The 27,901-nt window shown below is 43.5% G+C and overlaps 1 protein-coding gene across 3 annotated transcripts in view; it reads right to left on the bottom strand.

Moving 5' to 3' along the window:
* The window catches only part of LOC135366726 (protein-cysteine N-palmitoyltransferase Rasp-like), a 124,622-nt gene that overhangs the window by 38,851 nt on the left and 57,870 nt on the right, over positions 1-27,901 (bottom strand). For 2 of the 3 annotated variants that reach the window (XM_064599571.1, XM_064599581.1), the window contains exons 7-8: positions 12,339-12,457; positions 8,390-8,596 (exon numbers count right to left, since the gene is read on the bottom strand). In XM_064599571.1, the coding sequence (XP_064455641.1) occupies positions 8,390-8,596; positions 12,339-12,457 (326 nt within the window). The remainder of the gene's footprint in view (positions 1-8,389; positions 8,597-12,338; positions 12,458-27,901) is intronic. The other variant, XM_064599590.1, reaches the window with a different exon arrangement.

The following is a 27,901-nucleotide window of genomic DNA, read 5'->3' as shown; positions in this document are numbered from 1 at the left end:
GGGCACTTCCATTTGCAATATCGAGCGGATTTCTTGGTGGATCTGACTACGTTCGCTACGGGCTCTCAAATTCTGTAAAAAAAACGTTAGGTTGACTTGGGAAATTTTTGAGTTCAATTAAAGAAATTCAATTTATTTTAATTAAAATCAAATGAAAATATATTTGCAAGATGGCAAATTCAGTTGCCACACAAGTGCCGTTTACCCCGTATTTTTCCGTCGCCCCGTTTTTTTATAAAGTCCGAATGACACGTTTTTTGAAACACCCTGTATATATTATACATAATATAATACATATAATACATAATATATATAATTATACATACTTATATATATATATATATATATATATATAATGCAGGAAAAAAAGCCATTAAAGAAACAAATAAATGATACTAGACGTGTTTGAAATTCAAACTTACAGATTAACATGGCTTCTATGGCTGCACGCAGAGAAACAGATACTCATGGAACGTGCTGCCGCATCGTTCCATGAGTATATATATATATATATATATAAGGAAAATAGGAGGAAAATAGGAAAAAAGCCATTAAAGAAACAAGTAAATGACACACATCATGACACAACAGTTCTGTAGAAAGTCAACAGAAATATACACAGACTTTCTGCAGACAAATCTCTACAGAAAGTAATGGGCCATAAGTCAACAGGAAGTAAACTAGCAGTGTCAACACAAGATCAACAGCTAGTCTGTAGAAAGTGTGTAGATTCTGTTGACTTTTGTCTGTTGACTATAAACAGAAAGGCAACAGCAATTTTCGTAAGGGCGAGTTCCCGTCCCGGATATAGCACTGTAAAGACTGGCAACGCTACCCAAGCCCAATCAGGACAGCACTCAGGCGAAGGGTCGGGTACCGTCGATGCCGCCCAGAACACCGCTGCGAGCAGCTCGCGCTCAGGAACGCAACGAGTTATTCTACCGAAACTCGAAGTGCCCGTCTTCTCAGGTGAGCTCCGTGAAAGGCAGGGGATCTGGGAACAGTTCGAAGCAACTATCCACAGACGTCAAGGTGTCCCGACATAGAGAAATTCCAATACCTGAAGACGTAGTTGAGTGCAAGGCAAGGCGTGCAGTGGAGTGGATTTGCCTCAACGAAAGCAACTACCTGATGGCGGTGAGCGTGCTCACCGAGCGGTTTGGCCGTACCGATGCTGTTGTCGATTAACATATTGATAGACTTCTTGCCATCGCGCCTATCCCTCCTTCCTATCCCTAGTTCCTCTCGGATAACTCGGCTCCGGGACCGCTACGAACAGATATCGCTGTCTTTACCGACAGCGTATGAAGACACAAGACAAACAAGATTCAACTTGCAGCTCCGCATTACGCCCCCGTGCGGAAGAAGTAAAGACTGTCATGGCGTTTCGGAAGGTCCAAGTGGAGAGCCGAGATGGGACCGAAGCAGCACGCGTAAAGAAAAACTCGAACCTCGCATCAACCGAACGAATGCAAGCACGTAGTTCCTCACACCTTACGTCTGCTCTGGCGTTGGCTACAGTGTCCGCCGCTCCTGATCAGCTCACGTGTCCTTTGTGTGAACTGTCTGGACATACAACCCAGGAGTGCCACGCCTCATTATCAGCAGATGAAAAGCGAAGGAGACTGTCAATAAGGCGTTGCTGTTTCAAGTGCGGCAGGCGTGGGCACCTGGCTCGTCAGTGCCGCACTGCTGCGGCACTGAGATGCCGGGGCTGTTCATGCCGTCATCTGACTGTACTGTGCGGCTTATGGAAGCGATCTGACCCGAGGTGTCCACAACCGTCATCTACCGCCGGGGACTCCTCAGTCCACAGCCGGAACACATAGCCCACAGCACGCAACAGCTACCGTGGCTGCGACCCATACTTGTAGCGGGGTCGTTCATCCGATACTACTACAGACAGCGACAGTGTGGGCGTCTGGAGAAAGTGACAGCATCATTGCGCGATTACTGCTCGATACTGGCAGCCTGAGGACGTTGTAAGGAGCGACCTTTCCCACAAACTGCACCTTCCTTGTGAGGAACAGGTATACCTCACCGCACTTACCTTCGGAAATTCAAGTTGGCCGCGGCGGTACCATTGGCGAACAATCAAGCTCACCCTTAGCAGCCGATTTATCTCTAAAGCCGTCACACTTGAAGCGCTGGAGGCTCCAGAAGCCTGTACGGTAACTACCTAGACCACGGATCTGCCGGAACTCCGTGGGGAGAGTCTGCTCTCCGCCGACGAACCTAATTCTTGTACGAGGCAAAAGGGTCCTTATCGGTTCAGATTTCTACTGGAGGGTGGTTACAGGACGTACCGAGCGCCTCGGCGACCGCATTTGAGACATGCAATTGGACACAGCGTTCGGCTGGGTGGTCCAAGGAGTCAACTCAAGTTCGAGCCATTCGGCTCCCATGTGCGGCAACACTGTCGCACTCATTTTAGGCTACATCATTGTCGCATGCTGTAACGAAGAAGTGATCGACCCTTCGGAGATGTGGAGACTTGATACCATTGGCATAACCAAGCCAGCTGATGCTCACACCACCGAGGAGCCCACTGCATTTGTTTAGTTCCAGAATGCAATATACAAGGCAGAGGTCGACTGGCCTACATATACCTGCATAGCCAAAAGCACGACGACTTGGGCAATGGACACACCTCTGCCTGTCAGAGCTCAAGTTTAGCGACTTCTCCTTATTTCGACGGCCCACTCCTTAGTACTGAGGGCTACGAACGCCTCCCCAAAGTTCTAAGAGTCACTGCGTGGATCAACATATTTCTGCGTAACGCGTCACTCCATGCCACGTCCTCCTCCAGACCGCTAGCAGCCCCTGAGTTGTCCGACTCAGAGTTGTATTGGATACGATTTGTTCAACGCACTGCGTTTCGGTCAGAAGTCGCTACGCTAGAGGTCGGACGATATGTCGAGTCTACTTCCACTGTTCTGACTTTACAGCCATTCCTTGACCAGAAAGGTTTGCTTCGTGTCCGTGGTCGCCTGCAGGCCCTTGATGCGCCGGAGGAATTGAAGCAGATACTACTGTGCAATAACCGGTTCACTGAACTTCTGGTAGTCGCAACGCATGTCTGCCTTCTTCATGGAGGAGTCCAGCTGACTTTAATCGAACTCCGCTCCAGGTGCTGAATTTCGAAAGGACGTCGGACAGTGAGACGGGTATTGAACGCTTGCGTCCGGAGACTGCTCTTCCAGAACCGTTACCGTGGGACCAGGTAACCGAAACCATTCCGTTTGACGTCGTTGGGACTGACGTTTGTGGACCACTGTACTGCCGCGCGTCATAAAACACTGACACAAAGATGTACATCGTTGTGTTCTCGTGTGCAGTGACAAGAGCGATCCACCTCGAGCTAACAAATGATACGACGGGACACACATTCCTCCTTGCCTTTCGGCGCTTCGCTTCGCGACGGGGTGTGCCGTCCACCATCTATTCGGACAACGCAAAGACATTGAGGTACTGCTCTAAAGTGCTGCGTGCGTTCTTCGATGACTCTGTCTCAGTCCACGCCAGTTCTCTCCAGTGAAAATTTATCCAGTGGAAATTTATCGCTGAAGGTGCGCCCTGGTGGGGAGGTTTTTGGGAACGACCCATTCGTACTATCAAGGACGGGCTGAAACGTTGTCTAGGGCGCAGTAGTCTCTGCTATGAGAGCTTCTCACCGTGCTACTCGAAGTTGAGGCTGCCGTCAACTGCCGTCCCCTTACCCAGCTTGCCGACGACACAGATGACTGCGTGGCTCTAACCCCTTCCCACTTCTTGATTGGAAGGCGCGTTGTGGCATTACCCGCTAGACTGAGTTTAGAGCTGCCTAGTTCCACTCCCGTAGATCTTCGTCGCCGAGTTCGACACAGACAGGCTGTTCTTCTGCAGTTATGGACTCGTTGGAAGAAGGAGTATCTCCTGCTTTTGGGTTCTGTATACCACTGTAAACCGAGGGCACCGCCGCGCATACGCATCGACGACGTCGTGATAGTGGAGGACAAGACACTTCCACCTCTGGTTTGGTAAGTTGGTCGCGTAGTTGGTTCCTTCCCAAGAGAGGTGGTGTTGAACGCTGTTTCAGAGTACTCCTCCTGAACGGTCGACAGCTCCGGCGCCCTCCTCAACGTTTGTAGCTGCTGGAAGCAGACTCGTACAACGCGGCCGCGGGAGGATGTTGACTATGCCGGAAGGGTACGGCCCTGGATGAAGATGAGCGAGTGGGCTGCTTGGCACGCACAAATGGAATAAACGGTTCCCCCGTAGAATATGGTCTGTGTCAGCCTCTGTCCTTAACAGTTATCAAACACAGCTTCCAAGATGCGCAAACTCTGTACGCTCTGAAGTCCGTTTCGCAGCGTACCCACTACCTCTCTAACCTGAAGTGCCTTGTTCTTCTGATGAGTTAATAGCGCTCCCGAACACATCGGGTACTCGCCGAAGTCGCAGAAGACTTGAAGTAGGCGTCCCTCAGGTACAGGGTGACGTCGTCCACATATGTCTCTGCGACCACAACCTTCGTCCCCGGCAGTGAAGGTTCCCTTATAAATCGATTGGCGTTCAATTTACGCAACAGCGGGTCAATACAAAGCACCAAAATTATGGGTGACAAGGGACACCCTTGTCTACTCCCCTCGATGCAACCAACTCTCTGGTATGTATACCATTGAAAAGCAAATCACTCACTAGGTCTGTAAACAAATGAGACATTATACAACCGTTGTACAAAACCAAAGCTTCCCAGTACCGCTAACAAATAAATATGCTCAACCATATCGAACGCTTCCTTCTGGTACAAAGGACGACCAAGCCTGACATGAGACGGATGTTCGTAAATTCTATTAAGCAACGTGTCAGCGAAAGCGAGGAAAAAATGTTCCTACCCACCACTGACGATGTTTGGTATGGCGACACAACATAGGGCAATACCCCTTTCAACCTTGCAGCTAACAGGGATGAGAGTATTTTATAATCGGCATTCAACAAAGTGATGGGTCGCCATTCCTGTGGGTTTCCAATGTCGGCTTGGCCCTCCTTTGGGATCAAACCAGTTCTGCCCTTCCCAAAAGATGGTGGCACACTCCCAACTGCAAGAAGGTAAGTACAGGGAAGAAACGTTGATAAAACTGAACTGCGAGCCCGTCACATGCCGGAGTGGAAGATGCCTTGATACTCTGAAGTACTATCCGAACCTGCAGTGGCCGCTACAAGCTTCTCATCATTGCACTTTTCGGGAACTTGCAGTAAGTTAGACAGAAACGAGCTGAGCCGCGTTTGAAATTCGTCGGTGTGGTTACTGATTCCTCAAGAGAAGAGATTCTCGAAAAAGCTAACAAATGGGTCATTCCATGCCAAACGTCCCAGAGGTGACGCTCGACCCTCGCCGATTTTGTTATAAAAATTCATACTGATTCATTGCTTGGGGAAAACCACTAAAACAAATGTTTTATCTGCCATCGCAAAATAGTTGTCCCTAAGTGTCCGTTTAAAGTTACGGGTTCAGCCTCTGACCACCCCTGCAGTCTACGCGTGCCGCCGCCAAAATTATAGAAATATCGCAATTGTTTTCATGCCGCGGTAAGGGAGAAGTGTCCGTATACCTATCTGAGGGTAGCAAATATTCTGGTTACTCGCCATATGTATCCTAAAGGAGGTGCCAAAAAATGCTTCGAGAAGCAAAGTTTCGCATTTTTTCTGGACTACATCGCTAGAAGTAAAGACACAAAACTATTTTTAACATTGAGATACGTACGGATAGTACAAGCCAAAAAAGTTTCGTTGAGAGGCTAAACACAATAATATCAGAAAAAAATACGCGAAGATACAACTTTGGCGAAAATACGGCAACTTTAACCTGAAATAACAAAATTGATGGAACGCAGAAGGAAGTACAGTGAAAGCTGGAAGAAAGTATCATGCCCAAAGAACGCAAGGAGTAAGTTTTAAAAAAGTATATTTTTTTATAGCGGAGAAGATAATTTTTGAAGTTCGGGTACGGGGCAGATAGCGCGCGCACCCGTAAGAACGCTCTGATTCTCTCGGCGACACCACATCGAAGGTGGAGAACGGAAGCACCTTCTGACTTGGTTGACTTGACCTTATTGACATGGTTTCACTCACAACGTGTCTGTGACTTGACACTTCTTTGCAACTTTCCCCGTTATAGGACCCTGTGACTGCATGAGGGGAATGACGAAACGCATAGCAGCAAAAGCAAGCTTGCAACGGTCCTTCAAATAGTTGATTCTGCGGGTGGGTCAACCGGAGTCTCGATAGTGTAAAAACGATATGGGTTTCGCAACAGTTTGTAAGTGAGACGATACAATTCCTTGAAGAGAAGTTAAAAGTACTGTGTCCGTTGCCGGCACACGCACCTGCCACTGCTTCCAACCAGTGAGCCCATTGGAGGATTATGTGTTTGTGTCGTTCATGTTAGTAACTTTCCTTGGCTAATTCTCGTTGTTAACGTCGTATACTGTATTCGACGTAAACAACGAGAATTCGCCGAGGCAGTCTACAAGCATGGATGACACAGGCACGTAAGCCTCCAATAGGCGATGTCTTGTGTGTACGATACACACAAGACATCGCCTGTTGGAGGCTTACGTGTCTGTGTCATCCATACTTGTAGACTGCTTCGGCTAATTCTCGTTGTTGACGTCATACGTAAGCAAGTACACTGTCAGCGCCGCACTTACGTCGTACTCAAGAAAGTAGTCTTTTCCGACGGTGTTTCCGAGTTGATGAACAAATCACATCATACTGACTGCTCGTAGCAGACGGCACCGACACGGGGCCCGACGTCGAATTGAAGATACCGTTCGTTATCGGTATTATTTGGAGATGACGCGCTCCAAATGTCATGTGGCGGCACGTTAAAACTGTTCCACTAGGCTGTGATTTCAAAGAAACGACACTACTGCTCATCACGCGAAAGCTCGTGACGAATCACAACGAATCCCATACATGCACTTATCACGCGGTACGGAATAACGAATAGACGAATAGTTGAGCATCGCGCCCCTGATGCACCTTCGATGTGGTGTCGCCGAGAGCATGAGAGCGTTGTTACGGTAGCGCGTGATGTCTGCGCCGTACCCGAACTTCAAAAATTATTTTCTCCGCTATAAAAATATATATACATATTTTTTAAACTTACTCCTTGTGTTCTTTGGGCATGATACTTTCTTCCAGCTTTCACTGTACTTCTTTCTGCGTTCCACCATTTTTGTTATTTCACGTTAAAGTTGCCGTATTTTTGCCAAAGTTGCATCTTCGCGTATTTTTTTCTCATATTATTGTGCTTAGCCTCTCAACGAAACTTTTTTGGCTTGTCGTATCCGTACGTATCTCAATGTTAAAAATAATTTTGTCCCTTTACTTCAAGCGATGTACTGCAGAAAAAAAAAAGCGAAACTTTGCTTGTCGAAGCATTTTTCGCACCCCCTTTAGGATACATATGGCAAGTAACCAGAATATTTGCGACCCTCAGATAGGTAGACGGACACTTCTCCCCTACCGCGGCATGAAAACCATTGCGATATTTCTATAATTTTGGCATCGGCACGCGTAGACTGCAGGGGTGGTCAGAGGCTGAACCCGCAACTTTAAACAGACACTTAGGGACAACTATTTTGCGATGGCAGCTAAAACGTTTGTTTTAGTGGTTTTCCCCAAGCAATGAATCAGTATGAATTTTTATGACAAAATCGACGAGGGTCGAGCGTCACCTCTGGGACGTTTGGCATGGAATGACCCAAATGTGCCCTCAGTGTCAGCAGGGGACAGCTACCCGTTGGGTTGACGAACCTCAGTCACAGGTGAGCCATTCCCTGCAATTTCCCCGTTGCGAATGTACCTCAATAGCTCAGGGGTTCCAGTTGGTGTGTTTCTGCTACAAACAACTGCGGCAGTTCGGGATGACAGCCTTGGTTCTCGGTAATAACGTTCTTGCAGCAACTCGAAATAATCCTGCATAACGAGAGTCGCTGCATCTCCCCTCTTGACGATTTGCATTTTCTTCCAGATACTTCTTAACTGCACTGTGCCCTTCGTTTTCTTCGCTTCCGCCACTTATTCTTTAGTTCATCCCAAGTTAACATTCCATGATCTGCTGCAAGTCGGCATATTATTTAATATCTTTGAGTGCATCATTGCTACGTGCCACACGAGCCGATCTAAAAACAAACAAAAACAACAACAAAAACTCTGTATTGTAGCAGAATACTGGCGGTAAGAAACCACGCTGCTCCTATGCCTAGCGTTGGTGGCAAGGCTGTGATAATTTCGAGTGTGCTACTATCCGGTAGCTGTACATCATTACATAATTCGGATAGGGATACAATACTTCCTCCCTGCCAGACAATATCAATAGTTGCGTAGCAGCAATACTTACTTCCATAGGTGGGCCATGGAGTACAGTCGGGCTATGCACATAGGGGCTGGATGCAAACGCAGACCATCCAGAGCTGCTACAGATTCACCCAGTAGTAAAAAGATGCGATATTCGAGAAATATCGAGAAGGAGGACAAGAAACAGAAACCTGCTGCACTCCACGCATCTAACGTTTCCACGATATGCGGATGGTACGACAGGACTTGACTGGAACAGATGAAAGAAGAGGAGAAAGGTAAGCAGGGCTGTAAATGGTGATGCGCGTAAGAACTTGAACAATTGAAATGTTTCAGTCGTCGAAAACGCCACAAATCATGTAAGAAGTCTAGGCTGCAAAATAATGGTATTGGTATGGTAAAATAATGCTCATGTGGCTAAATGTAGGAATTAGGTTTTCTACTTTGTGGAATCTTCTGTACCGACTATACACGTTCTGAAATACATCAAAATAAGTAAATAATATTGTTAAGCCACAGAACAGTCAGGTGAAGGATGCGATGAGGAATCGTTTGCTCGGGCAAGGGCATTACGTACGTGCCTTCGTAGCAGTGTTGTACCCGTTACCGAAATATGGTATCGCCATACCGATACTCGTTACTTGAGTAAAAAGTATCCAAATACCGATATCGATACCTCATTTTTAATGTAACGGAGTACCGCTACAGTTACTAAAAAAAGTAACGCGATATTTCGGGCGATACTTTTGTTTGAAATACGGAGATGACGCAACATAGAAATATCGCTTACGTGAACAGTTTTGTAGTGAAAAGACAGCATATTAGATATGTAGCTCGGAAATGTTATGCTTGACCTTTATCAATAGCTGGTTCTTGAAGTCGTCTTCTGCCACCTTTACAAGCCGTGGTCTCTCCGGCAGCTGACAGAGGCCAGTATGGCAATTACGTTAGTGTCAGGCCCACACATACCATGGAGTCCAATGACCAAGGAACCCTATCCGAATTTAACAATGTCACAGTATATGTGAGCGTGACTCAGTGCGACACGGCAGCTTAGCAGTGGAATCCAGAGCGCACTGTCAAAGTCTTGACCTCTGTTCGTTGACCTCAACTGCTTTATTGAACACAGCGCGGTTATTTCCTTCAGTTTCAAAGCAAAACGGTGAACACGTGTTTGGTATAATTGCATAATTCCGGTTACGGAGCACGTAGGCTTGTCCACAAGCTTCTTGTCGAGGGCTAGACCGACCATTCACAGTGAGTAAGAGTGAGAAATATGGCCGGTGAAGAAAGGGTGGGGCACTAAAAAGTATCGGTATCGGTAACGATCCAGAGATCGCGCTACCATAAATTTGTAACGGAAATACTTTTCCGACACCGACTTAAGAAAGTATCGCGATACGCACTCCGATACCGAAAAAGTATCGATTACTGTAACGGCGTTACTTGTAGCGGCGATATGTACAACACAGCTTGGTAGTCGCTGCAATAACACCCCCTTCCGAAGGCCTGACATCCTGGTCGGCGGAGTTTACAGATGAAATGCGCTGATGTCGACGTGACGGTGACGATGACATTGAAAATGGACGCGTAGAATCAAACTGATGATAGCAACGCAGCCGCGCTGGTGTCGAGACCTGATGGGCATAATTCCTGGTAGAGACACCGGCCCATCCCAATATTCGACCGTTGACGGCGAACCTGTGGGCTTCTTGTAGTCTGCGGGGCTTGGGCCTTGTTGCTTTGTCGTAGTCATATCACATGATCCCATTGTGTTCTCGTTGTACAACGTTTTAATTTATTGGATTGCGTCGTGGGAGACCCCTTATGACGCATCGAGGGAAAGTGATGCATTCCGGCGTAATACGATTATAGGCCGGCGTGAGTAGGCGGCTTATTGAAATAATTTGAACAAATCGAGCAGGCATTATGTCAGGCATCTTCACATTAGAGTGTCGGATTATAAAACGAATCTAAGGACGGGAACCGAAAAACGAATCTGGTTGCAGGTCTGTCCTGCATCGGATTTCAACAGGGAGCTGTATGACGTACCCCAGTGCTTCCTAAACGCTGCTACCCTGCGACCAATCAAAAGTATAAAATGTAGCTCCCCCCGTCCCGCACCCGTCGTGTTTTACCGATGTCACAGCCTTTTCTATTTCAGTGTGTGAAATCTATTACACAATGAAATTTTATTTCACACTTAATACCGCTGTCACACGGCAAATTTAATGACGTTCCCAGATAATGACATTCCCACTGAATGTAGCTACTGAAGCTTGTATTGCATGGAGCTATACGAAGAAACAGAATGTCATTCGCATGTGATGTCACTACCGATTTTTAAGACATCAGTCTCGAACGTATGAACGTTTAGTTTTGCGCATTCGGAAACATTAGATTATTTCACAAACTTGTTGCATTTTGGACCACGCTCACATGGCTAAATATCACAAGCCAAGGCAGGTAAGAAGACCATGTGTGATGTGTCAAACACACGAGCGTGGGAGTCGATTGGGAACGAGGGTGGTTCTCGGTAAAACAGTGTTAAGCGTTCCTTCCTTTATGTCAAAAATCCTTAAATTCGTGATGAAATATAGAAAAGCAACTTTTTATTGGTGTTGAATTTCTCCTCACGGTTTATTGTTGTTGTTTTTACATCGGTAGGTTTTTCGACGGCAGTACGTGCACTGCGTGCGAATCCCATTCTCTCGTACGGCCATGTCGTTTCACCGTGTGACACGGAACGAATGTTTCACTGTCATTCTGCCGCTTGGACACTGGACACTGGAGTTTGGACACTGAGTCCCGACTCAATGTTGAACCGCGACCTGTGCTTTGTCTTCAGCGACGCCACCACAGTAAGCAAAGTTCGCGTAAGTATGTCGCAGCAAAGGGAAGAAGGATTCTCATGACTTTAGCACACATGGCTTGTACTTCCTGCCGACTCAGCCCCAAATTCGGGAAGTGACTTTAGCGGAAACTGTTGCTGCATTTTTTTAAAGTTCCCGAGCCGCTTCGCGACCCCCCACTGAACCACAGTTTGTGCAGCACCAAGACCACACATAGCACAGACGGTGGTGGCACTCGACCCATGTCTCTCCAAGTCGCTTTCCGCTGCGTAGATCATATCCACTGGACTGCGACGCTGGCGGATGTACAAGAATGCGATTAAGGGGACCTGGAACCACCACGGACGCGTAGAACCACCAGCTTGCCTGCTTTCTCGACGGCATTTCTGTGACCTTCCCTCATACAGGCTTCGTCCCTGTCCCCTGTTTTTAATCGCCTCATGTTAGGTAACGAAATTCGTGGTGGTCCACTTTCTCGCTTCATGTTAGATCTGCCATACTGTAGCTCGTTTGGAGGAGGAGGAGTGTGACAGTGATCAGCTACTACGGAAGAGGCTTCTGCCTGAACCTTTAGTGGGTGTCTTAATTAGTACATTCTACCTTTGCATCGCAAGAAGTAGATTATAAATGCTCATGGAGGTGCTATAAGTGATCACGAACGGTTCCTTCGGAAATTACCGTCATGGTTATCAAAAGCGCTCATCGGCTCCCAGTGCTTTTGCGATCAACGATGCATGGCATGGGCGAGCATGGAGAATCCAGAATCATCTAGATTCTTCTTGACCTACCGATCCCACTGAGGTGCATCCTGAAGTAAATAATGAATATTCCGAGACAGCAGACCGAAAAGATGTGGTCTCCCGAGTTGAACTGAACGGAAGTACCGTGGTAACCAGGGAACTGCGTTTATTTCGTTGAATTATTTCTCATATAATGCATATATGACCCTGACAGTTTAGCTCAGCAGAAGCGTGCCAGCACAACAGCTTATGGGATCACATGCCTCCAAGACACTGAGTTTGTGCCATACCAAGGGTTTACCACATGGAAGAACCCATGACCATTCTTGGCTCTCATGCAGACAAGCGAGCCATATAAAAGTCGCACGCAGGTTCTCGTGAATCAGATATTGATACTTACTGATAGAAGTAATGAGTGTGCAGATTGTAAAACAGGTACAGCACGTAGCAGCGCACCAGGTTCAGGAACAGCCCGAATGATCGCTTCGAGAAGGACCAGGGCGTTGGCGGACGATCAAGCTGCAACAATGAGGAGTAAATAAAAGAACAGCGGGTGGCACGATGCTACACATGTATTTGATAAATGCAGAATACACCCATTGTACGCCCCAACGAGGACGCTCCGTCGTGAGGTGTGTTGGATTCACTACAAGGGAAGTCACAGTATTTAAAATCGATTCGGGAGTTTCCGATTAGGCAAGCGTAGAACGAAACTGTTCACCTAAATGCTCGCAAGACAAAAGTCGTTATTTCTGTCCACACAGAAAAACCCGCGATTAGGGACGATAACGATGCTCGACAGTTTTTCACAATGGATCGATGTCTTCAGGTCGCTTGCTTATGAACCGTTCTCTCCTTGTTCTTGTTCTTTTTTTTTTCTTGTTGTCGTCGTTCAGGATTAGTTGCTTTACACATTTACACTGCGGCATTTGTAACGTTTGTGTAAATACTCTTTGTAATTGCTCGTACACGTTTCATAGCACCAAAGGCCTTAAATAGGCCTTAAATAGACTTTAAAAGGCCTTGTCGGTGTTTGTCGTTCTTTTTTTTTATCCCCTAGTCTCGGGTTTTTAAGTTATGGATTAAATAGCACGTCGACAAAGCTCACGTACAATGACGCGCCACAATCGAGGATGTTGACTTTGCGGAACTTTTGACAAGCTAACAACTAGGGTTTTCTTGAAAAAAAAAACGAAAATTTGCAAGACGAAACGCGCCATCACACGTACTTATTCGTACCAGAGCGACAATAGTTCCTGATGTTTGACGTGACAAACCGAAAACCAGCGTACAAGCAAGTGTCCATTGTTGGTATTGTGCGCATGCTGTTCTACCGCGCCTGTTTCTACCACTCCACCCTTATGAAATTGTTTTTTTAGTTTGTTCACCAGGACCTATATCCAGCCTATTCACTCCCAATCTAGCAGATGGAAACCTGATTAAAGCTAGATACAGGATTTAGTGAGCGCACTGCATACATTTTCTAAACAGGAATTTATAAGTACTTTTAACCAGCCCTTATCAATTTCTGTATTACGCACACTGTAACCAGTCCGTATTCAGTCTGTATTCAGCAGCAGTATTTTAGTGACGTTCTGAACCCGATCATAATGTATGCATGCAAAGCAGAAAAAAGAGATTTTGGGCAAGGAATCTTATTTCATTTTTTAATGTGTCATGTCATTGATCATTCTTTCACGCGCTTTACTTTGACAGATATTTCAAACTCGTTCCCATCACTGTTGATGCAATATGGGTTGAGGTTGTGAACCTGCTCACCAGAATCCAGTATGTTGTTGGTCGTAATCCCAAAACAGTTTCTTGTGTTTCAGTAGTGCTGGGCTCAGCATTTGGTGAATACCGTACGCAGGACAAAGAATTCGGACCATTTCACACTATCGGTTCACCACAACAAACAATTCCCTATTCAAAATGAACTTTCTGACACCAGAAAATTCTGGTGTTTCTTGATGATGCTTGATGTCACATCGAGATTTCTTGATGTGACATTTAGAAGCATCAGGATTTTCTCGTGTCACATCAAGATTTCTTCATGCTCTTAGTGCCAGCAACCCGCGATCTTGAGCTCAGCAACGGCTTGCTGAGCTCACGATCGCGGGTTCTTTCCGGCCGAGGGCGGTAGCAATGTGGGGGAGGGAAACATGGCTTCCAGCACCGTGTGGCGGTGATTTCCGGCGCTCGTCAAAAGAACCCCAGGTGGTCCAAATTATCCGCAGTCTTACCCTGTGGCACGTGCAACATGTCGCCACACTGCGCAGACAAACCTTACATGTAACATCACAATACCATTATTACCAGTCACGTTCATCGGAAACGTCGCGGAGTGACGTCAGGGATTAAGGAGCTCCCCGGTCTATTCGGCCCTCCTGGACATTCCATCACCGCCGATCAGTACTCATGTAGAGCATAAACATCTCTACACACATATCGAAATTGAGGTCAGTTTCGCTGCGTGACACAGGCGCCTGTCTGGACAGCGGATGTCTATTAAAGGAACTGTAAAGTGAAATTTGACACCCCTGTTTCTGTGTGCGAACTGGTAGTGTTTGCCTGTGTGAGTAGTAGAAGGGGGAAGATACTGGCGACAAGAGATACTGGTGACCATCGGCACCCTCCGCTCCACATAGGGAGATATTTGGAGCAAGATACTTTGCGCCAAGGAGGAGCGCGCGCCAAGACCGCCCCGTGCCTTTCGCAGCCGCGCGCAGCGTACAGAGGGCTTTCCTTCTCACATTCGAGCATGCATAAACATGCAAAGTACATAACCACCAACCAAAATGTTATTGCCCGCCCATCTTATTCCCTCTCCGGCCCAGTTCCACATACAATACATCATGAGTGAGGAAGTCCACTCCATGGAAGAGTGTTTCATCTCCCCATGCTTCCCCTTAACATAGCGGACTTTCCTTCTCGCGCCAAGACATGCAAGCAACAGACATACATATTTGTGCAAGTGAAAATATTTTATTAATCTAAAGTACCAGCAATCAGCATAGAGAGGTGTAAAGTTTAAACGAACAAGTTCTGCAGGCAACATTCACATCCTACACACACACACTACAAATTTTATGATATTGTAATATCTGCAGTTAAACCAATTTAATATCAAATGGATAGATTCGAAAACTCGAGTGGGCAGACACTCACTTCCCCAGAGCAGATAATATTTATTAAAGAACCTTCAGGAACACAACTTTTAATTAAGGAAGGGATTCTTAGTTCATACACTAAGAATTAAAATTAATATTTCTACCATAACAAGTCTGAGCTTCTTCTATGTGACCTCCATCTTCATGTTGTAAATCAACATAAAAAAATCATACATGTAAATAATTAATTATTCCATGCACAAATCATTTCAATGCTATTAAATACGAGTCTTTTCGATTCAAGAGCACAACACGGGGGACACACCGCACCATCCAGGAAAGCACTAATTAAACAAACAATAGTTAACACTGTCAGAGGGACATCATTAGCACAACTTTTAATTAAAGAATCTTTAACTTCGAAGCTTGCTATCAACACGACCTGAGCTAGGACGAATGCCGAGGAACGTGAACTATATAGGGAGGACAATTATCATTGATATGAAAGATGATACAGCCCTCACTTTCTTGTGCATTCAGAATCATTACATGTACACACATTAAATATAATTCCGACTCACATTTACGCACCTTGCCGAGCATTTCCATGAGAAGAACACAGTGACACACACAGCACACAAGCTCAGGTAAACTTATTTCCTGACCCCAGTCCGCTAGAACCGGATTCACCTCTCCTTTCACACATCCCTCTTTCACTCTTTCCTCGAAACGCGCGGGAGATCTCCCTCAACCCCAATCGACGATTCCCTCCCAAAGTCAAAATACATATTGGGTGCCATCATCATTAGAGTGAAGGATGATATCAAACCACAAGTAACACCATAAATGCAACGACTAATCTTGCTGTTATATGAAGGCGATATTTTTTTATTATCCTAATCGAACAATATACAATTATCACAAATACTCTATATGTAAGCATCTTCAGGGTGGCCAATTCGAATTTTGTTGTAACTCACACCTCTTTTTTGTTTGTTTGTTTATCAGATCACCATCACAAATAGGTGTAAGGAAATAATAATTAACTGCTTATATTAATCGAAAGCTACCAAATACAAATCTACCAAGTGAAGAGCAAAACGCAGGAACATGTGGATAGTTGGAGAAATAGAATCAGGCACACGATCACAGAAACAATTATCATTAGTCAACACTACAAATATTATGCTAAAAGAGGAACAAGCAAAGTTAAGAACATATAGATGGAGAAAGTATCGAGGAGTAAAATCAGACACACAGAATCGTAGCAACAATTAGCAATAGTCAATGCTTAAAGAATTAATAATAATTATCTACTTATATTAATCGAAGGCTACTAAACACGAATCTATCAAGTGAAGAGAAAAAAAAACAGGAACATATAGACAGATGGAGGATTTATATCAAACACGCAGAATCGTAGCAACCATTATCGTTTGTCATTGCTTGAAGGAATAATAATTCTCAACTTATATCGAAAGCTACCAAATACGAATCTGTCAAGTGAAGAGCAAAACACAGGAACATGTAGATATATGGAGAAAGTCTGGAGTAGTAGAATCAAACACACATTATCGTAGCAACAATTATCAATAGTCAATGTTAGAAATAACATGCTAACAGGGGAACATCGAAAGAGATAGAATCACGGCGAGCAGTCATAGAGGTAATTAAAGCAATCAATAGTCAATGCTAAACACTGTCAGAGGGATCTTATTAACACAACTTTTAATTAAAGAAGAGTTAACTTTTATGCATGCTGTCATTGGGACCTGACCTAGGGCAAACACCAAGCAACACGAATTTCTATAGCAGGACAGTTTTCATCAATCTGAAAGGGGCTACAAAGTCTACATTCTTTTGCATTCGGGATCATTACATGTGCACAGATTAAACGCAATTTTGACTCACATTCTCAGATTTTGTTGAATATTTCCATGAGAAGGACAAAATAGCATACACACAGAGACAGGTTCGCTGTTCCCCAGTCCCTACAGAACCGGTTTTCCCCGTCTTTTCATTTGTCCCTCTCCATTCTTTTCTGGAAACCTACGGGAGAGGTCCCCCACCGCAACCTACGGTTTCCCCCATGGCTCAAATTCCTGTTGCATGGCAATATCAGTGGACTGAAGGATGATACCAATGCACAAGTAACATCATAGATTTTTCAACAATACAATGGGTAAAAGCAAACGACATGCTTTAATTGAACGTAGAATCCACAAGTGAAGAAGCTTGTAACACAAAGTAAACATCATCTCTTTTCTTTGCTTTTTCTCTCTGTAGCATTCATTATCACTACAAATCTTAAATATGCTCATACCGTTTTTTTTTAACATCATGGATAAACAATCGCTTCACATGTATTGAATGATTATTCTCTCCCTTAACCAGGAGCATAAATTTGAAAATGAAAGAACATATGATAAGACATCCATAAGCTTACTTTTATTTTTTATTTTTTTGAGAAGTTTCATGGCTTCGAAGACTATTTCAAGACAACGGCCAAAATAGTCCAATGCATAATTGAAAGAATGAGCATGACATCATTTATCAACATATAATGTAAGGATCGCTGTCCCAAATTTACATCACACGACACAAATGCAACGAAAGCAGGCAAAATGAGAACAACGAACATGACCATTTAGTGATGGGAAGCTGTTTTCTGTATACTTAGACAGTCATAAACAGCCTATGTCAGGAACTGATTTTCTGGCGGTGAAATGACAAACCATATGCATATCTAAGCAACAAACATGCATTTTTTATTGACCAACAAGAACGAGCAGGACTGGAAATATTCCTACAAAGCCCACGAGTTCTCTCAGGTATTCCTCACTGCATGCAAGCAACCTTTTTTCTCAGTTGTGAGAAGGCACAGACAAAACCTTTCTAGCTGGCTACAACACAATTGACCATAAGCTCCCCATCCCGTCAACAATAGAACGTGGAGATGTACGGTCTTTTTACGACTTCAAACGCCCCAAGGATGGAAGTAATTGATGTTGGGAGAGAATCGGTACACAGGATGACGATAAAATTCTCTTCACACACACCTCAAACCAATACTTTTCTTCTTTACACATTACTATCATGTTTCAAATTTAACAAAATAATCGAAATGTTTCGAATAATCGAAACAAACAATCGAAATTGTTTTTGAGTGTCAAAACAGACCAACCAATGCTATATGAGGACGAACTGTTTAAATCAGCATATGGACTCAACAAGACAAGCAGGATGAGCGAAAGCTTTGTGAAGCTTCTAAAGCAACTGTGAAAATAAACAATTCCACAGCTGAAAAAAAAAAACCGAGTATAGATTATTTTCTCTATACATAGCAAGTCAATGAATGTTCAACTGGGATTTTCTTAACTAATCCACTTCTTCCAATCAACCAAACGAATTTATTACATTAGAAGGAGAAAACATAATTATTAATCATCTTTTCCAAATCGTACGGAGATTCATAGAGATGCTCCCCAAAAGCCACAGTCGAGGCCTCTGTTGGAATCATCGCGCAGACGAAATAGTGTTCTCACATATATTTCTTGTAAACTGCTCTAACTTTGCCCATCATCCAAATGAATTTGATTTCATTAGAAGGAGACAATGTAATAATTTTAGACAAACACCCATAATGGCTTAATTTAGAACTCGTGAAAATAGATGATTATCATCTATAACGGACTTTCAAATTCAAAATAGTATGCAGATACACATAAATACCCTAAATACTGCAATTGAATCCGGTTTCTTTTCTCTTTTACTTTTAGAGAATCAGCATTCAGAGGGAATAGTGTTCCTACACAAAACTATTGTCACATGTTGACATTGTCGTTAAGGCATTTTTCGTCCTTGTAATCTAGTGTTGACATTAGAACATTCTCACTTTTTTGTGTGCGAAAACTTGCAACAATATGTAATCTGGATGTCTGAAAGCAACAACAATATAGCGGACGGAAAAAGTGATTTCATGGTCTACATCGAATCTCATTCATGACAATCATTTCAGTATGGTGAGCATGTCAAAGGATGTGTAATCACAAAAGGCCTTTGCATCTCAATTGTCTCGCGACGTAAACCCCCAGCTATTATTATTAAAAGGCCTCTGGTCAAGTGTTCCAGGTTACGAATACATTTACGAAGAGTGCGATTTTAGCAATATACAAGCTTTAGTCAGGTGACTGATACGTCGACGACAAGAGGACACGAGGAAGAGGTCACACTGACATAGAATTTTGTCGATAACCGACGATATGATTAAGAAGAAGCTTGACTAACAAGATTATACGATTAAGCAGAAGACACGATTAAACAGAAGCAAACTTAAGAAGCAAGATTAAACAGAAGGCAACTGCATTGGAATGATGTGCGTTCGTGAAGACGTTATATCTCCGACGATGACGAAGACGTTTCAGGAGACAAGCAACACAGTCGGGATACCGCGTTGGGCTTGGATGCGTCGTGCGTGACTCGCACATGTTACCACATGGGTGCCCGGCATTGCGCATCGGGGATTCGGGCGCATCGCTGAAACCGTGAGTGTTGCTTTGAAATCGCTTTCTTCATCGTTGGAGATATAACGTCTTCACGAACGCACATCATTCCAATGCAGTTGCCTCTTCAAGTTTGCTTCTGTGTAATCATATCTTCTTCTTAATCCTATAATCTTCTTAATCAAGCTTCTTCTTAATCATATCGTCGGTTATCGACAAAATTCTATGTCAGTGTGACCTTCGCAACCTTCGTGTCCTCTTGTCGTCGACGTATCAGTCACCTAACTAAAGCTTGTATATTGCTCAAATCGCACTCTTCGTAAATGTATTGGTAACCTAGAACACTTGGCCAGAGGCCTTTTAATAATAATAACTGGGGGTTTACGTCGCAAGACAATTGAGATGCAAAGGCCTTTTGTGGTTACACATCCTTTGACATGCTCACCATATTGAAATGATTGTCATGAATGTGATTCGATGTCGACCATGAAATCACTTTTCCCGTCCGCTATATTGTTGTTGCTTTCAGACATCCAGATTACGTATTGTTGCAAGTTTTCGCACACAAAAAAGTGAGAATGTTCTAATGTCAACACTAGATTACTATCATGAAAAATGCCATAACGACAATGTCAACATGTGAGAATAGTTTTGTGTAGGAACACTATTCCCTCTGAATGCTGATTCTCTAAAAGTAAAAGAGAAAAGAAAACGGATTCAATTGCAGTATTTAGGGTATTTATGTGTATCTGCATACTATTTTGAATTTGAAAGACCGTTATAGATGATAATCATCTATTTTCACGAGTTCTAAATTAAGCCATTCTGGGTGTTTGTCTAAAATTACTACATTGTCTCCTTCTAATGAAATCAAATTCATTTGGATGATGGGCAAAGTTAGAGCAGTTTACAAGAAATATATGTGAGAACACTATTTCGTCTGCGCGATGATTCCAACAGAGGCCTCGACTGTGGCTTTTGGGGAGCATCTCTATGAATCTCCGTACGAATTGGAAACGATGATTAATAATTATGTTTTCTCCTTCTAATGTAATCAAATTCGTTTGGTTGATTGGCAGAGAAGTGGATTAGTTTACAAGATTCCAGTTGAACATTCATTGACTTGCTATGTATAGAGAAAATAATGTATACTCGTTTTTTTTGTTTTTTTTTTGTTTTCAGCTGTGGAATTGTTTATTTTCACAGTTGCTTTAGAAGCTTCACAAAGCTTTCGCTCGTCCTGCTTGTCTTGTTGAGTCCATATGCTAATTTAAACAGTTCGTCCTCATATAGCATTGGTTGGTCTGTTTTGACACTCAAAAATATTTTCGATTGAGTTATTTTGTTAAGTTTGAAACATGATAGTAATGTGTAAAGAAGAAAAGCGTTGGTTTGAGGTGTGTGTGTGGAGAGAATTTTATCGTCATCCTGTGTACCGATTCTCCCCCAACATCAATTACTTCCATCCTTGGGGCGTTTGAAGCCGTAAAAAGACCGTACACCTCCATGTTCTATTGTTGACGGGATTGGGAGCTTATGGTCAATTGTGTTGTAGCCAGCTAGAAAGGTCTTGTCTGTGCCTTCGTAAAACTGAGAAAAGGTTGCTTGCATGCAGCGAGGAATACCTGAGAGAACTCGTGGGCTTTGTAGGAATATTTCCAGTCCAGCTCGTTCTTGTAGGTCAATGAAAAATACATGTTTGTTGCTTAGATATCCATATGGTTTGTCATTTCACCGCCAGAAAATCAGTTCCTGACATAGGCTGTTCATGACTGTCTAAGTATACAAAAAAGAGCTTCCGATCACTAAATGGTCAGGTTCGTTGTTCTCATTTTGCCTGCTCTCGTTGCATTTGTATCGTGTGATGTAAATTTGGGAGAGTGATCCTTACATTATATGTTGATAAATGAGGTCATGCTCATTCTTTCAATTATGCATTGGACTATTTTGGCAGTTGTCTTGAAATAGTCTTCGAAGCTATGAAACTTCTCAAAAAATAAAAAATAAAAGTAAGCTTATAGATGTATTATCATATGTTCTTTCATTTTCAAATTTATGCTCCTGATTAAGGGAGAGAATAATGATTCGATACATGTGAAGCGGTTGTTTATTCATGATATTAAAAAAACGGTATGAGTACATTTAAGATTTGCAGTGATAATGAATGCTAGAGAGAGAAAAAGCAAAGAAAAGCGATGATATTTACTTTGTGTTACAAGCTTCTTCACTTGTGGATTCTACGTTCAATTAAAGCATGTCGTTTGCTTTTACCCATTGTATTGTTGAAAAATCTATGATGTTACTTGTGCGTTGGTATCATCCTTCAGTCCACTGATATTGCCATGCAACAGGAATTTGAGCCATGGGGGAAACCGTAGGTTGCGGTGGGAGACCTCTCCCGTAAGTTTCCAGAAAAGAATGGAGAGAGACAAATGAAAAGACGGGGAAAACCGGTTCTGTAGGGACTGGGGGACAGCGAACCTGTCTCTGTGTGTATGCTATTTGGTCCTTCTCATGGAAATATTCAACAAAATCCGAGAATGTGAGTCAAAATTGCGTTTAATCTGTGCACATGCAATGATCCCGAATGCAAAAGAATGTAGGCTTTGTAGCCTCTTTCAGGTTGATGAAAACTGTCCTGCTATAGAAATTCGTGTTGCTTGGTGTTTGCCCTAGGTCAGGTCGCAATGACAGCATGCATAAAAGTTAGCTCTTCTTCAATTAAAAGTTGTGTTAATAAGATCCCTCTGACAGTTTTTAGCATTGACTATTGATTGCTTTAATTACCTCTATGACTGCTCGCCGTATTTCTATTCCTTTAATGATTATTCGATGTTCCCTTGTTAGCATGTTATTTCTAACATTGACTATTGATAATTGTTGCTACGATTCTGTGTGTTTGATTCTAGTCCTCCAGACTTTCTCCATATATCTACATGTTCCTGTGTTTTGCTCTTCACTTGACAGATTCCTATTTGGTAGCTTTCGATTAATATAAGTTGAGAATTATTATTCCTTCAAGCAATGACAAACGATAATGGTTGCTACGATTCTGCGTGTAAATCCTCCATCTGTCTATATGTTCCTGTTTTTTTCTCTTCACTTGATAGATTCGTATTTGGTAGCCTTCGATTAATATAAGCAGTTAATTATTATTTACTTACACCTATTTGTGATGGTGATCTGATAAATAAACAAACAACCAAACAAACAAAAAGTTAACGATGAAAGATGAAAGTCACTGAAAAGGTTAGCCAGCTGTAGGACTCGAACCCACATCTTCTGGATTGCCGGTCCAGGGCTCTACCAATTGAGCAAAGCTAACACGCCTTCTCAGCGACAAACCAGCCACTCTCTCTCACTCATCCTCCTTTCACTCTTACATTTTTGTGAAACAAAAAGTGTTTTTTTCTCTTCACTTGATAGATTAGTATTTATTTGGTAGCCTTCAATTAATATAAGTAGATAATTATTATTAATTGTTTAAGCATTGACTATTGCTAATTGTTGCTACGATTCTGTGTGTCTGATTTTACTCCTCGATTCTTTCTCCATCTATATACATCTTCTTAACTTGTGCTTGTTCCTGTTTTTGCATAATATTTGTAGTGTTGACTAATGATAATTGTTGCTGTGATCGTGTGTCTGATTCTATTTCTCCAACTATCCACATGTTCCTGCGTTTCGCTCTTCACTTGGTAGATCTGTATTTGGTAGCTTTCGATTAATATAAGCAGTTAATTATTATTTCCTTACACCTATTTGTGATGGTAATCTGATAAACAAACAAACAAACAAACAAACAAACAAACAAACAAACAAACAAACAAACAAAAAGGGTTGTGAGTTACAACAAAATTCGAATTGGCCACCCTGAAGATGCTTAAATATAGAGTATTTGTGATCATTGTTTATTGTTCAATTAGGATAATTAAAAAATATCGCCTTCATATAACAGCAAGGTCAGTCGTTGCGTTTATGGTGTTACTTGTGGTTTGATATCATCCTTCACTCTAATGATGATGGCACCCAATATGTATTTTGACTTTGGGAGGGAATCGTCGATTGGGGTTGAGGGAGATCTCCCGCGCGTTTCGAGGAAAGAGTGAAAGAGGGATGTGTGAAAGGAGAGGTGAAACCGGTTCTAGCGGACTGGGGTCAGGAAATAAGTTTATCTGAGCTTGTGTGTGTGTGTGTCACTGTGTTCTTCTCATGGAAATGTTCGGCAAAATGCGTAAATGTGAGTCGGAATTGTATTTAATGTGTGTACATGTAATTTTGAATGCACAAGAAAGTGAGGGCTGTATCATCTTTCATATCAATGAAAATTGTCCTCCCTATATAGTTCACGTTCCTCGGCATTCGTCCTAGCTCAGGTCGTGTTGATAGCAAGCTTCGAAGTTAAAGATTCTTTAATTAAAAGTTGTGCTAATGATGTCCCTCTGACAGTGTTAACTATTGTTTGTTTAATTAGTGCTTTCCTGGATGGTGCGGTGTGTCCCCCGTGTTGTGCTCTTGAATCGAAAAGACTCGTATTTAATAGCATTGAAATGATTTGTGCATGGAATAATTAATTATTTACATGTATGATTTTTTTATGTTGATTTACAACATGAAGATGGAGGTCACATAGAAGAAGCTCAGACTTGTTATGGTAGAAATATTAATTTTAATTCTTAGTGTATGAACTAAGAATCCCTTCCTTAATTAAAAGTTGTGTTCCTGAAGGTTCTTTAATAAATATTATCTGCTCTGGGGAAGTGAGTATCTGCCCACTCGAGTTATCAAATCTATCCATTTGATATTAAATTGGTTTAACTGCAGATATTACAATATCATAAAATTTGTAGTGTGTGTGTGTAGGATGTGAATGTTGCCTGCAGAACTTGTTCGTTTAAACTTTACACCTCTCTATGCTGATTGCTGGTACTTTAGATTAATAAAATATTTTCACTTGCACAAATATGTATGTCTGTTGCTTGCATGTCTTGGCGCGAGAAGGAAAGTCCGCTATGTTAAGGGGAAGCATGGGGAGATGAAACACTCTTCCATGGAGTGGACTTCCTCACTCATGATGTATTGTATGTGGAACTGGGCCGGAGAGGGAATAAGATGGGCGGGCAATAACATTTTGGTTGGTGGTTATGTACTTTGCATGTTTATGCATGCTCGAATGTGAGAAGGAAAGCCCTCTGTACGCTGCGCGCGGCTGCGAAAGGCCCCAGCTTGCCATCCCACTTGAAGTCAGGTCCCATTGTGGATGCTTGGGTAGCATGAGTGGTTCCAGTGTGCCTCCACGCTGGGCCCCCTCCAGCCATCCCACTTGAAGTCAAGTCCCATTGTGGTATTTAGAGTGGGATGCCTGGTCCACTGTGTGTCCATCCTGGGAGCACAACCTACCAACCCACTTGAGCCAGGTTCCTTTGGGGGGGGGGGGGGGTCTGGCTCCAGTGTTGCACCGTCCCACTTGATATTGGAAACCACTTTGAAGCCTTAAAGCCAGTACCACTGAGTCACTGTAATTTTGACACCTGCCCTAGAACTACGCGAATCTTCACCGGGATGAATTGCAGACGCTATATCCCTGTAACTCCAATTCGTGCACATATTCTCATCTGAAGGTGCATGAATATCATAACATATTAAGTACCAGAGAAATGTAAAAAAAGACATCTCAACAACAACAAAAATTAAACTAAATAACTAGAAGAAAAACAACGAAAAAAAGAAGAACAGGTAATTGCAGAGGCTGATGCAATGTGAAGAAGCCACGGCGGCTCGGCGAGAGCCGAGAGAGAGAGGAGAGGGAGAGAGGCGAGACCCCCGAGACTGGCAGGTGGCAGTTGGAAACTTGAACGCTTCGCGGCAAGTTGGTTTTGTCTTCCGTTCCGTTGCCGTCGCTAGGATGGTGTACCTCCCTCCTGTGCAGTATTTGCGTGTGTTCTAGTGCGCTTTGTAAGACAATGCGATGACAGTGGTTTCTGTGCAACACAGAAACCACTGATTGTCGATTTCCTGGAAGAGTTCTGACTCCAAGAAGACGTAAACGGCGTAAGGGCAAAAACGCACTGTGAAACGCCAATCGGACTGCACGTCGCGAATGTTTGCAGGTATGAGTGATGACCGTGATGTTTTGATTACTATCAATTACATGTTTCAAACTTAGGAGGAACTTGAAGAGAAACAGGATAAAAAGATTCCGAACGTGCGGTGGGAAGGGGGTGTATGTCGCGACCTGCATGGAAAACAGGAGTGTCATGTGTCATCTTCTCTGAGAAAATACAAGATGTGAGGTGGCCAACGAACGCAAGCTCCCTGTGGTCCGTGAGTGCATGCCAGTCAGGCATATGCTTTGTCTAGACACAGTGAGTGATCAGACTTATACTACGTAGTATGTACAGCTCCCCGCAACCTTAACTTGAACGCCGCTTCGCGTGGCAGAGAAGGAGGAGAGACACCCTAGTGGGATTCAGCTGAACTATTGGGAGAGCGCATTTCGGGCTGTCCCATTCGCGTGTAGGGATGTATGGTTGTTGCTGAAACCCTCGAAGGCAGGCGGGCGTTGCTTTCTGAAGACGCCGTTATGGGGATGGCGACTGTTTGTGTTGCTTATGTGCGATGAACGCTAGATGATACCGGTAATATCGGCGATATTCGAGGTACGGCCGAGTTGACAGCTAAGAATGATTGTGTGCACCCGAACGGATTAGCAATGATGCTGTATCCACTTGAGACGAAATAAAGGAGGATAAAACAACGTTATTTTGTGATTAGGAAGATTCATCTCCTTGTGTGGCGATGCTCTATACCATTGCTTATGGTAACATAGTGAAATAAGGGTAGAACTGCATCATACATTTATTTGACTCAGGATATGATGAAATATAAGTGAGCGGTAGTAGGTGTGAGCAGTGATCTCCGCATTATGGCACAGGGTGTCGAACCGAAACGTTTTTCGTTCCGGTTTTCGTTCCGGTTACATCATAAACGATCCGGTACCGGTTCTGCTCCGGAGCAAAAAAATAACGGTTCATACCGGTTTTTAACCGGTTCCGCTTCTGCTGGGAATATTCATCCCCACACAAAAAAAAAATCAATGTTACAAAATGTAAACCCGTTTATTCAGCATACATGGTATTTAATATTAATAGACAGCTGTGAAATTGGTAGCGCGTGGTTCCTGTAGGTTACTGTCTGTTCAAATGGGCTTTCTCATTTCTTGAAACGCATGCTACAAACTGACTTGTTTGTCGTGATGTCATACGTAAAGTACTTTCTTGCTGGGTTGGAGCGAGTACGTCCCATCCGAATGTCTGTTGCTACTGTCTAGCCTGCAAGCACCACCGCACGAGTACGACGCAAATCGAGGAACACCTTCACTCACAAACGCGCTCGACGGCTCCGTTTTATTTTCTTCGTGTCCTGTCCACAAAAGAGTTGCCACTTTGCACGGGCTTGCCCTCGCGTATACGTAAATGTATTCAACTTAGCTGCTCTGAAACAAGGGACGCGTTGCGCGACATTACCGATAAAGAAGCTGTTATGCAGCCCCCTTGGGTCGCTGTTTAGTTGAGGACAGTTTGGGGGGATCAAATTAAAATGAACACTACGGCACATTGCTAGAGAGTCACATGTACCTCGAAGTCTGTGTGCGTGCGCGAACGATAAACCATTACAAAGGGAGCCTAGGGGTCATACTATACCGACATACGTTCCACCGTAACCGTAACCTTCGTATAGTATCCATGACATGACTTCAGAGCACACGACGTCTCATTCGCCTATCCGTAGTCCAAACCGGCGAAGTTTTTCTTGGACCGAAAACCGTTAAATATATTTTTCGGTTCCGGTTTTCGGTTCGCTCCGACACCCTGTTATGGCATACAAGGATGCCGAAACGGCAATTGAAACAGGGCAACTTGTGCATTCTCATGTCGCTAGACTACACACACACACACACATACATTGGATGATGATGGGGTGGGCGATTCACCGCCGCTGAGGCTGTACACTGCCCTATTTCGCATTGGGGGAGGATGAAGGGATGATGTCGCTAGACTAGCGAGTGTTCTTGACAGTCAATACATCGTTGCATAAAAATGATCCGCATAGATATAACCTATAGTCTGCATCAACTGCTATAACGTTTAACATATGACTTCAGGGAGGAAAGTAACACATACAGTTCTAAAAAACTTGCTCTTCACCCGGCGATGGCTGAACGCTCCAAACTGCTATGCAGTATCTCAAGGCATGGGCAAGTTCTGGGACAGTTCGGATATATACAGGGATATTTTCACCGTCAAGAACACTGGCAAATGTAGAGACATGATAAAGGAAAAGCAAAGTAG

This window comes from Ornithodoros turicata, chromosome 1 (genome assembly GCF_037126465.1).
Source record: "Ornithodoros turicata isolate Travis chromosome 1, ASM3712646v1, whole genome shotgun sequence".
NCBI lineage: Eukaryota > Metazoa > Arthropoda > Arachnida > Ixodida > Argasidae > Ornithodoros > Ornithodoros turicata.
The sequence above is the reverse complement of the archived record's forward strand: the minus strand, read 5'-3'. Positions and strand labels throughout refer to the sequence as shown.